Below are 12,465 nucleotides of genomic sequence, written 5' to 3'. Positions count from 1 at the left end.
GATCGAAGTCAACATCGAGGAAAGAACTGAGTGGTTGAAAAAAGTGAACCTTCCAAAGCTGGCCAGGAAACAGAGTGAACACCTAGATAAAGAGATAACAGAGGCAGAAGTGGAAAGAGCCATAAAACAACTAAAACAGGGAAAGGCTGCAGGACCCGATGGCATTCCTGGTGAATTGTATAGAGTACTAAATCCAACTGTTACCCCGATCTTAACTAACCTTTTTAATAACATCCTAATTAGAGGGGAGACACCACCAAGTTCTTGGGGCGAGGCAAATATTGCTTTAATCTTAAAAACAGGAAAGGATCCAGTAGACTGTGGATCATATCATCCAATCTCGCTTCTCAATAATGATTACAAGATCTTTTCAACAATGTTGGCTGCACGTTTGCGAGGCGAGATTGGAACGATTATCCATCATGACCAAAAGGGATTTATCAGAGGTCGACAACTGGCTGATTTAACCTATGATCTAGTTGGAGCGATAGACATCGCCTCAACCTTTGCCTTGCCTCTTGCAATCATGACACTCGACGCAACAAAAGCATTCGACAGGGTCAATTGGTCCTATTCAACTGCAGTTATGGAAAAATTCCAATTTGGCCCTAAATTTTGTAGAGCAATAGGTCTGTTGTATAAAAACCCGAGAGCTAGCCTTTTGATTAACGGCACACATACAAAATCTTTTGAAATTAGTAGAGGGACAAGACAGGGGTGTATCTCTCCCCTCTCCTATTTAACATTTATGTTGAATCATTTGTTCAAACTATAAGAGAGGACATCAATATTCTGCCTTTTTCTTTCTCTGGTTGGGAGAAGAAAGTCGGGCTATATGCCGACGATATTCTCATTTACACAACTGATCCGGCGCAGACATTCCCTACGGTCATAAAAAGGGCCGAAGAATTTGGTAGATTTTCAAGCTATGAAATAAATAACGGAAAAACAGATATAATGGCTTGGAACATCACAAACCTTCAGCTCCCTGTGACACCTTCAATTCGCTATCTGGGGATCAGAATCACAAATGATATAAACACCTTGGCCCAGACTAACTTAGACCGGATTTTCCGCGAATCCAAGGCATTAATGAAAGCATGGTCCTTTCTCCCGCTTACCATCTATGGGAGAACAAGCCTAGTAAAAATGACCATTCTCCCTAAGTACACATTTATCTTTAATACTATTCCATTAATATTCGACACAATGCAACTGTTTAAATGTCAACAAAACATTAATTCATTTATTTGGAGTTTTAAATCAACTAGGCTGGCATGGAAGAAGTTAAGAAGGAGAAGAGAGAAGGGAGGACGCTCCTTGCCAGACCTGGAATACTACGCCTGGGCTTTTCATCTGTCCCACTCCAGGATGCTATTAAAGACCCCCAGGACAATTCAAATGGTCGTTGGTTTAAAGCAATGCTATTGGGCTCTAATCTTCCACTTGATGGCTTCTTGTTTAAGTTTGGAAATCAGAGATTTTTTAAGAAAGTGAGGCTAAAGACTCTATATTGGCTCCTAAAAAAATTGACTCAAATCAAATCTAAGGTTGGGATGGCATATCTTTCCAATCTTGCACCGATTTGGGATTTTCCAGGGTTCTCTCCACAATACATCGAGACAGTCAAAAATGTGTTATCGGAGGCAGGAATAGAAAGGTGGGGAGAGTTGGTGGCGGGAGAATCCTTATTAGAATGGGAGGTATTCTCAAACAGGATAAGTTCACCATTATCCTGGTTCATCTATATACAACTGTCTAGTTGGCTTAGAGACTTGACAAAGAAAAAAGTCAAAATTGGAGGGTACAGCTCCTTAGAGAAAAACTTCGTCGAGAAAGCCTATGGCGGCAAAGAGGTTGCTTTTTACTATTGGAATATCATGGAAGAAGGTGAGGGCGACTTTAATCTTCCTTTAAAATTGTGGGGAGGAGATGGAGAACGCCAGGCAGTAGCACTTTGGATGGAATCCCTCAGCCTTTTGTATAAAATAATAAAACCTGCGTCGTTGAGGCGCAACCAACTATTTACATTACATCGCGCGTACTACTCCCCTAAAAAACTCTCAAAGTTCCAACCAGGGAAGTGCTGTAGTAAATGCCTTCTTCCAGCAGCCTCAGATTTACACATGTTTTGGGAGTGCCCGAATATCACTAGATACTGGCAAGAAGTTAAGATATCTCTTGAATCAATGCTTAAAATTTCGATTCCATTCTCATGGTCTTTAATTATTTTTGGCCTAAGTGACAACATCAAGGGACTAGAGATGGAATTTCTATACTATGCCATTCTGTTAGCAAGAAGACAAATATGTAAAAGCTGGGTCAATTTTAAACGGCCCGACTCACGCACAGTGGTTTACATCACTATATGCAACATCGAAAGTTGATTTGACAAGAACCTGCAGTCCCCGTACCGTGAGATTCTGGAACTATTTAATTGAGTGGAGATAAAGCAGTCAGAGAACCCGGGTTTTTTTTTTTCCCGGGTCCAATGATATACTCCATGTCCAATGGGAGGCTCCCCATGCCATAAAAGCTACTGGTCTAACAGCTGGTAATAAGCTTGAATGGAGATAGATCGTGCGAGGTTTCCCCTCGCTGAGACATTGGGTTTGCTTCTCTGGCGGTGTTAAAACTATTTTCTGTTTTTTACATATACAGAGACGAATGTGTCTTTGCGGTTGGAGAGTTCCTGGAACGATGAAGTGGCTAATGAGGACAAAAAAAAAATAAAAGAAATCATGTGATCTAATTTGAAGAGTTTGCAGCCTCATGATTGATATCCAAAGACTGTCCCATCCCTCAAAGCCTTTAAGAGCTGATTACTGAGAGAGCTGATTCCTGACCCAGATATTTTGACTCTCTCTTGTGTTTATCAGTTTAGTTTAGCAAAGGGAGACTCACCATCAGTCAAGTACTACATTGGTTGCTGGTGGTATTCCAGAGGGAGGCTTCCTACCATATAAATATTGAAGGGCAAAATATCTCCCATTGCACTTTCTTCTGTATATTTTTCGTCATATGTGGGACCATAGAGACATTATTTGGCACTCCCCCCTCATCGGGACTTGGACTGTGAGATCCCAACCATACCTACAACCATAATTCCTTATTGCAAAATATACTCTTGCCCAGCAGAAGAAGCAGGTTGTGAGGAAATATCTAGAGGAATATGTTCAATATGGCTTTATTGCCGAATCTACTTCCCCTTCCTGGTGCTCCCGTCTGCTTTGTCCTAAAAAAATCAGTTAGATTTGATTAGATTGAATAAAGTTATTATATAGGACCATTACCTACTTTCACTTATCAAAGACTTTCTTGAGTCTGTTCAAGGTGCTAAACATTTCACTAAATATGATATCAATGGAGCTCATTATCTGTCCTGGATAAAGAGGGAGGAGGAGTTGAATACTGCTTTTAAGACACCCTTTAGTATTAGAAGTATAGGATCATGTCCTTTGACCAAAGCAGTGCTCCAGCAGTTTTCGTACATCTTGCAACAGTATATACAATGTACCATCATCATGTAATTAAGTAAACTTTAGAGTTGGTTTTATTTCCTTTCTGCTAGCCTACAGTTTGCCAGGATGCAGATTTATATGTTAAATCCTATCCTGTCTTGGCACAAATCAAAGTAGCCCAAGATAAGCCTTTAGGGTTTCTCCTGCCTTTGCCTGTTCCTCGTCATCCAATGGCATGCAATTTCCAAATACCTTATTGCACATTTGCCACCTTCTGAAGGAAACTGGGTGATCATGGTTACAGTGGATGTCTTAGCCAAGCTGACTTTCTTCCGTGTTTCAGAAGCTTTCATCTGCTAGCCTGATGGGAAGAAGATCTTTGGCTGACTCTTCTGCCTTCACAGAGTCACTGACACCATAATTTGAGACCGTGGCTTTCAATACATTTCAAGATTTTGGCACTCAATTTGCTTTACCCTGGGAATCCATTCTAGCTCTATCCTCAAGTTGGCAACCGCAGTCCGATGGATGGACTCAGAGAGTTAATCACATTCTTGAACAGTATCAAAGATGTTTTTGTAATGCCACTCAAAACAACTGGGTAAAATGTACTCTGCCACCAAAGTTTCTCCTTTTTTTAGGTATCCAAGGTTTTACATCCTCATTCCTTTCTGGCTTCTCCTCTGCACACTGCCCATTCTTCTTGTGCCTGCTACTCACAAGCACTAGAGAAGTTTGATTCTGGGAGACAAAACGATTTCCTAGAATTTACAAGGTTCTAAAACTACAATGAAGTACAGAACTGATAAATTAAGTAGACCAATCCCAAACTTTTAGGTTGGAGATAAGGTTTGGTATGTCTTCCAGGTTCCTGCCCACTCAAAAATTACCCGTCTGCCTTGGTCCTTGATACATTTTAGCCGTTTGTAATAACCAAACCAATGAATTTTGTTGCCTTTAGGCTCTGTCTTCCTTATTCTTGAAAGATTCACCCCACTTTTCATGTCTATCAGCTGAAGCCTTTCTTGTCTGATCCTTATTATCGGAGTCCTCCACCTCCTCCAATTATTGTAGAGGGGAATAAGATACAAGGTTACTGTTAACACTGATTTCCCAATTTTCTGAGGTCAATTACAGTTCTTCCTTCACTAGAAAGGTTATCCTGCTAGTAAGCGTTCTTGGGTTTCTGCCTCTTCAGTCTATGCCCCTAGATTAGTTTGCCATGTTTTTCTGACCTTTCCTGACAAGCCTGGGACCTCGGGAGTGTAGTATACTGTTGTGACCGCAAAAGTTCAACCATTATAGCGCCCAAGACCCATAATACCTTAAATGGTCCTGCGGTTCCCAGGCCCCAGAAAACTCTGGAGAAGGCCCACAACTGTATATGTGTGTTTCTCACTCACCTTGGGCTGCCTTCTGTCATGCTTCTGGTGTCCTGGTTGATGCTCCTCTACCCTACAGTTCCAGAATGGCAATAAACTGTGAGTCTGCATTTGCCTTTTAAACCCCCCTGCAGGTTTTCCTTTCCCTTTCATCATGGCTTATCTTTCATTTGTTTCTTTGTAATTCACCCAGTCCATCATGATTCCTGTCACATAATGTTTGAATTAATTTCCTTTTCCTGTTTTTTTGGTATGTAATCGATTCAGTCTGGTTGGAGAGTGTGATGCAGCCCAGCTGTGTCCCTTCAGTTGTTTCCTTTCTCCTTCACTTGCTGATCCTAACTATTTTCTCCTGAAGAATTCCTGTTGGACTTTTGATTCCTGATTTTCTTAAGTCCTTTGAAATCTATATCCAGCAATGGGGTTTTATATGCCTTTGGATTTTTCCTCCTGAAAAGGTGTCAGCTTCTCAAGAGCACTTCCCTGCAACATATTCCAGTGTGCAGTGACATTGTGGGTTCCAAAAATAGTCTGTCTTACCTTGGAAAGTGTATTACCCGGACCTGTGAGTAAGAGTCCAGCCCTGACTAGTGTGCCCCCCTTCTGTCCACTGTGATTCTCGCCCCTCTATGGTCTCTCTTCTTGCCTTCTGCCACTACAGTCCTTCAGTATGCCCCCACTGCAGCTCTTCTATGTCCCCTCTGATTTTTTCCTTCAGCACTCTGTGTGCCATCTGCCAAATCGCTGCGGCTTCTTTATGTGCCCCTATCTCTTTACAACCCCTGTGTGTGTATGCCTCCCCTGCACCTCCTCTGTACACACTGCCTCACCTCCTGCCTTCACTCTTTATTCTCACCTCTTGCAGCAACTCTGCCCCCTTTAGCTATTTACAGAGGAGCCTGCACACAAGATGTTGCCTTTGGCCACACCCTGCAGCTATTCTCTATTCTTCCTATAAGAGCTGTGCAGATGCACCTCATACAGTTGTTTCATCTTTTTCAGTGCCCCTCACATATCTGATTATGAATGTTCATTGGTTCTGTAAAGTTCAGAGATGCACAGGTGTGACATTGGTCATGTTCCTTCTAAACCTTTGTTATTGCTAATCGCATATGTGATATCTTGGGTGATATATTCAAAAATACTTGAGATATCTTTGGTAATGTCATTGATGTCATTTGATATGTCATCAGTAGTGTCTTTCGCAGCAAATGGCAAGCAGAAATTACACTTTGTGCATCTTGCCATAACTGGGGTACTTAATTGTTTTTTGATGTTGCCTTGTAACTATAACATCAATTAAATACACTTATTAGTAGAATTTAGCATTTTTATTTATTTTTTAATAAAGAAATGTTGATTGAATAGAAGCACATGTGCCTCTAATCTACTTCTCACAGCATTGTTTCTTCCTTGGATCTTGCATATTGCTAGAATTGCATATTTTCCTTTCCGATAAAATACCAGAGAAAGCATAGCTTAATTCATGAGGATGGAACATAAATAATTGACCTGGGAGCAAGTTATATCTCTGCATGTAAACAGAAGGGACTCTACTGAAAAATGGGACTTGACCGGGAACACCAAATTGTGTATGTTTGAATATCTGTATCTAGCACATACATTATTATTATTATTATTATTAGCATGTGTAGAGCGCGCTGTAACCCTGCAGGCATCCTGGCGCTAAGAGATAAATCGGAACAGAACTGTCAGCTGTGCAAGAATAAAAATATATCATCCAGAGAAATCTACTGTTACCCCTAAAAGGAATTATACCCTAGGGAAGAGCCAGGTCTTAATTTTTTTGCAGAACAGCAGCATACTTTTTGTTCTCCTGATTTCAAGAGGGAGACTATTCCAAAGACGAGCTGCTGCTACACGAAAGGCTCATCCTCCCATGGTCAACCTCTTAACACTGGGGACTCTAGCCAGATTGGTGGTGGAGGAACGAAGGATCTCTGTGGGCTTGTACCACTGAAACTTGTGCTGAGTGGTGTAGGGCCCTGTCCATGAAGTGCTCTAAACACAATTCACAATGATTTGAACAGGCTCCTTTGAGCTACTGTGAGCCAATGTAGCTCCGCCAGTGCCCGTGTTGTTGATGACCGACGGGTTCGGGAGAGTGCTAACTTAGCTGCTGCCGCCTGGATACTCTGCAATCTGGCAATCAGATATCCTGAAGATTCTAGAAGCAGGGCTTTACAGTAGTCCAGGCGGCTAAGGATAATACTCCGGACTACCGTTGTTCTTGCCTGTACAGGTAACAGTGGCAGCACCTTCCGAAGACCTTGAATTAATGTAAAGCAACTTCCCACCAGTTTGTTAACGTGGGTCTCCAGGTTAAGATTCTCATTAAAATTGACCCCCAGATTGTGCACCACGTTCACTTGTGTCAGTATGCCATCTGATGGTAGAGGCCGGAAGTCTACTGGCAAACTTCTGGTGAGACCCCCCACCTTGCACTGTAGAATCTCCGTTTTCCCACTGTTAAACTGGAGCGAATTTCCCTTCAACCATTTCATCATTTCACGCATACAAGCATGAAAACAGTCCACTGAGTCTGCCTGGGCACCATCCAGGGATATCAAAAGCTGCGTATCATCAGCATAATTAATCACGCTGATATTATACGCTTTGATGATTCCCAGCAAAGGTTGCATATAAGCATTAAACAGAATGGGACTGATTGACGAGCCCTGTGTTACCCAATGTAGGACTTTCACCAATTCAGATTGATATGGAGGGAGTGCCACATCCTGCCATCTGTCAGACAGATATGATCGCAACCATCTAAGCGCTACTCCTTTCACCCCAAAGATCTCCAGCCTTGAAAGCAAAATGTCGTGGTTCACCGTATCGAATGCGGCAGACAGGTCCAGCAGGATTACAATTGCCGACTGACCACTGTCCGCCCGCATCCGAAGGCTATCCAACACCACCACCAAGGCTGATTCTGTCCCACGAACCAGTCCAAAACCAAACTGTTCCTCCTCCAGTATGTTGTTTGTGTACTTTACCAACACTGGTTTGTCAGTAAAGTATTTTGTATCATATTGTGTTTGCGAGCATTTGATGACTTCGAAAGTTTAGGTGTGTCTCCAAACTCTGTTGACTGGTGCGAATCAGTTTGGATGTTAATGAGCTTTGTAGGAAAAGAACTCTGGTGTATACCGTGATGGGTATGTTTGATATATGTTTTGTTGCACTATGTCGCAAAATATTGTATCGCTTCAACACATTATTGTAAGGGGTAAAAATGCATTGTAAATCCAATTGCCACTGAAATTGGGGATTTATGTTAGAAAGTCCTTTTGGTTTTATATATTCAGTTTAGTGAATGTAATATTTTGACTGATTTTCTGTCACTTTGCTTTTTACAAACAGAATAAAGAAAAAGAGGTCCTAAAACTAGAAAATAAAGTTTTGAGAGAGCGCGTAAGTTTTGTTTCTATATTTTTATTGATTCTGATGTTTTTGTTGCATGCACCACACATGTATTTATAGGTGGTTTTCTCCAAAAGCAGTCCCCCACATCCTCAATACTTGTGACACATTGAGAAGAGGAAAGAGCGATGGCTGGACCCGAAGGTATCAGAACGCTTTACATGATATTCAACAATGTAACAGAAAAAGATCAACAATTACACATTACATCATAAAATAAGCAATACATTAGGAGAGGAGAGAAAGGAGAGAGAAAAGTAGTGGGGGGAGGGGAGGCGAGAAAGGGAGGATAAGGGAAGAGACAACAGGAGAAACGAAATTAAGACTGTCTAAAGACCGACTGGGTAGGTGACGACCAAGGAGGGAATGCACTGCCCATCTCCCCTGTAGCTAAACCAGGTAGCTCCATCGGGCATCAGACAAAACAGTTTGGTCTCAAGTGGCGAGGGAAGAGGTTCAGAGAAAAACAGGGTGGGGACAAAGGACAAGGGCAGGTGAGGGCAAAGGACAGAAGCTGGAAAGAGTAGGAGCAGTGAGAGAGGTGGAGGAAGGGGGAAGGAAGTGGGGGGAGATAAGGTCAGGAGAGATGCGGGAGCGTTTGCCCGAAGTCCGGCTGGGTAGGGGATGGTCAAGGAGGGAGTCCAATGTCTATTTCCCCTTTAGCTCGCGAGGTAGCTCCACCGGGTATCAGAAAAAAGTCGCTAGGTCTCAGCTGTCTAGGGAACTAAGCAGGGTAAAGGTCCTGGTGGGTGGGCGGGGACAGGGACGGGCAAAGGCTGGTTGAGGTCCCGGGGTGATCACTGATTGAAGACCAGGGGAGGAAAAAAAATCATCGCAGAGGGTCTCACTGAGTCGGCCACTAGAACTCAGGCAGGGGTACGCGACATTGCAAGTTCAGATACATCAGTCCCCATTGATCTCTATGTCCCAGAGGGGAAGTGTTAGGGCGACCATCTTAAGATTCGTTGAAAACACCGGGACAGAGAGAATTAGAGACATTTGCTAAATAAAGATTGTCTTGGAGAACAAAATCGGACCCACAATGATAGGCATCTCCCAAACAGTGGGCACAGGTACAGCAGTGGTCAACCAGCACAGCATCCTCGCACAGCACCCAGGAGAGGATGAGATGCTCTGAGTAGTCCTTGTTTCGCCGCCATTTTGGGGTCAGGCAACATCCCCGAGGAGATTTTCGAGGGGATGAAAAACGGCCTCAAAAAGAAGCGCTCCTCACAGGCAAATGGCAGCATCAGCGCAACTGTCCAAAGTCGCCCAGACATCAGCGACAGTACAGTGGAAGCGCGCCCCTCCCTCCTCCCCAGTACCGGGGAAGACCTTGCCTCAGTTAGGACTCGGCTAAGCCTCCAGGTGAGGTGTCCCGCTCGTCAAATAGGCAGTTGACCGCAGTAGGAAGTCCCCTGCTCCAGAGGTGGACCCAGGGAGAGGGAACTAATGTATGGGTGAGAACGGAAGCCGGCGGCCATACAGTGCAGCTCCCATGGCACTGGGTAAAAACCTCACTGCTCGGCAGGTGGCATCTTGGTCTCATCAAGGCTCATTTCTCCAAGATGTTAGATCGGAGAAGGGTGTTAGGGAATTACTTATATTCAGCCCGAATTCCGGTCACACCGACACCGTTAGGGAGTGAAAACAGCGCAGCGAATGCCCGCTCTGGAAGTCAGTGAGAAGGTTCAGCAGGGAGCATCGGCCCCGCACGGCCATGATGGGCTGGCTCCTCCTCCTCCTTTTTTCATGATGAGTTAGATGATGCAGGTAAAGCACGTGAGACTTCTACATGTGACCTCATGTAGCTATTTGCAGTGCTGAATTCACTCAAAACTCAAAACTTCTATATCTTTCTGTATGTTGCTCTTTCAAATCTGTCACATTTAAAGCCTATAGAGGATGCATCACATCTGACCTCCTTTATCACCTGTGTGAGCAACAAATATAGTGCTGCATATTTATTAATAAGAGTAGGGGTCTCTCTTGTTTTCTTAATGCTATGCTATGTTGACCTGAAGTCTTGTACTCATGCGCCCAGTGAAAAATAAGCAATATAATATAGCATTGATATCAACAATTATTAAATAAAATAAAAGTGACATATATTAGTGCCTCCATTTCACCAAGCTAACCCAGGCACTATGTGAACATGTGGAGATGGCCCCTTACTTCTGATAACTATCAGAACCAAGAGAAAGAAAACCAATAACAGTACAATGAATTGGTATGATGGCCAGGTCCTACATCCAATCCCAAAGCAGCCTCCCAACCCTTCCTGCAATCGTGTTGCACCCATCCCTGCTGCGGACGGCTGACCCCTGCTGAGCAACCTTCAGCCTTGTGCAGCAGAGGGTTGAACACAGGGCCTGGCCAGAGGCCTGACCCTGCACCCAACCGCACCACGAGGGGCCCAAGGCACTGTGGCTGACTCCCCACTGTGAAAGGTGATCACCACTGTGCAAGAGAGAGTGTAGGAAAGGGAGAAGGAAAGAGAAAGAGAGAGCTAACAAGAGAGTCTGGGAATAGGTCATGGGTAATTGTGTAATATCACCTTATATTGCCATTGAGTTGTTCTGGTGACATTTACAAACCAAAAGGAAAAGCCCTGAGTATTTCATAAATCTCACCTGAACCCCAAGATGGCAATGTAAGACAATTTTACACGTTACCTGTTATGTATTTTTTATTACATGCTTTATTAATTGATTGTCGTACATCTTTAAAAATATTTTGAGAATGTTATTGTAATCCGTTTAGTATTGCCTGAGAATGCAGAAATGTCAGTGTTTTGAGCATTGTGTGTTTTTTGGGGGGGAGACTGTACTAATATTTGAAATGTATTTTATGCAACAATGTATATTAGGATAAATCACATATTAAATGTAAAGCATATTATAAGGAAATAAAAAACATTCATTTTAAAATGTGCCTTTGCTTTGTAGAACTTTGGCACTATGGAGTAAGTTTATTGAGACATATAGGGCCATATGTATCATCATCACCATTTGCGATTTCTAAATAGCGATTTTTAAGGAATCGCTATTTAGAAATCGCAAAATGGTATGTATGTAGAAAATCGCTATTTTTTGCGATTTCCAATTATTCCTTATTTGCGAATTCGCAATTTGCGAATTCGCAAATAAGGAATAATTACCCATTCATTCCTATGGGCCAGGAGGCCCATAGGAATGAATGTGAAATGCATTTCATTTTGCGAATCGCAATTTGGGAATTCGCAGAATGAGATTGATTTCAAGGGTGCAGGGGTGTCTCAAGGACACCCTGCTGTACCCCTGAAATCAGCATGTGTGTGCATATGGCGCACATACATGCCCTATGGGCATGTATGTGCCTCACATGCCACATTTAAAAATGCCAATTTGTGCATTTTTATGAGAAATCGCAATTTACCACCAATTGAAAGTTGTTGGTAAATTGCGATTTCTTAAGCTAAAATCGCTATTGAAAATTGCATCATACATAGCATTTAAGGAATCGCAAAATTGCGATTCCTTAAATGCTATAGCAAAATAAGGAATCGCACATTTTTGCGATTCCTTATGATGCGATTTTTACATACATAGCAAAAAATGCTAAACAGCCTTTTGCGATTCGCAAAGGCCGGAATTTGCCGAATTCCGGCCTTTGCGAATTTAAAAAGGCTTGATACATATGGCCCATAGAAACAATGCAAATAAAGTACAGTAGGAGATAGTGTAAAATTTTGCTAACAGGGTTCTGCACTCACAGTATTTATTTATACATCAGGGGGATTCATTGGTAGAGGCATGGTGTACCTTTCAGGTGTGTTAATTAATATTTATGAGCAACGCTGTCATTGTGAAAGTTTTTTATGGGCACTGAAACGAAGACGAAATGCTATGTTTCATGTTCTTTCTATCTATCTATCCTATCTATCTATCTATCTATCTATCTATCTATCTATCTATCTATCTATCTATCTATCTATCTATCTATCTATCTATCTATCTATCTATCTATCTATCTATCTATCTATCTATCTATCTATCTATCTATCTATCTATCTATCTATCTATCTATCTATCTGTCTATCTGTCTGTCTGTCTGTCTATCTGGCTGTCTGTCTGTCTGTCTGTCTGTCTGTCTGTCTGTCTGTCTGTCTGTCTGTCTGTCTGTCTGTCTGTATG

The 12,465-nt window shown here is 42.5% G+C and overlaps 1 protein-coding gene across 5 annotated transcripts in view; it reads left to right on the top strand.

Annotated features, from left to right (window-relative positions):
- Positions 1 to 12,465, top strand: part of LOC144773006 (uncharacterized) — a 2,495,654-nt gene that overhangs the window by 1,304,580 nt on the left and 1,178,609 nt on the right. For all 5 annotated transcript variants that reach the window (XR_013599895.1, XM_078657750.1, XM_078657753.1 and 2 more), the window contains exon 8: positions 8,231 to 8,281. Coding sequence is in view for 4 of the 5 variants with exons in the window: in XM_078657750.1 (XP_078513876.1) it covers positions 8,231 to 8,281 (51 nt within the window). In the remaining variant the exon portion in view is untranslated. The remainder of the gene's footprint in view (positions 1 to 8,230; positions 8,282 to 12,465) is intronic.

This window comes from Lissotriton helveticus, chromosome 8 (genome assembly GCF_964261635.1).
Source record: "Lissotriton helveticus chromosome 8, aLisHel1.1, whole genome shotgun sequence".
Lineage (NCBI taxonomy): Eukaryota > Metazoa > Chordata > Amphibia > Caudata > Salamandridae > Lissotriton > Lissotriton helveticus.
Note: the sequence above shows the minus strand (reverse complement) of the source record. Positions and strands in the feature narration are given on the sequence as shown.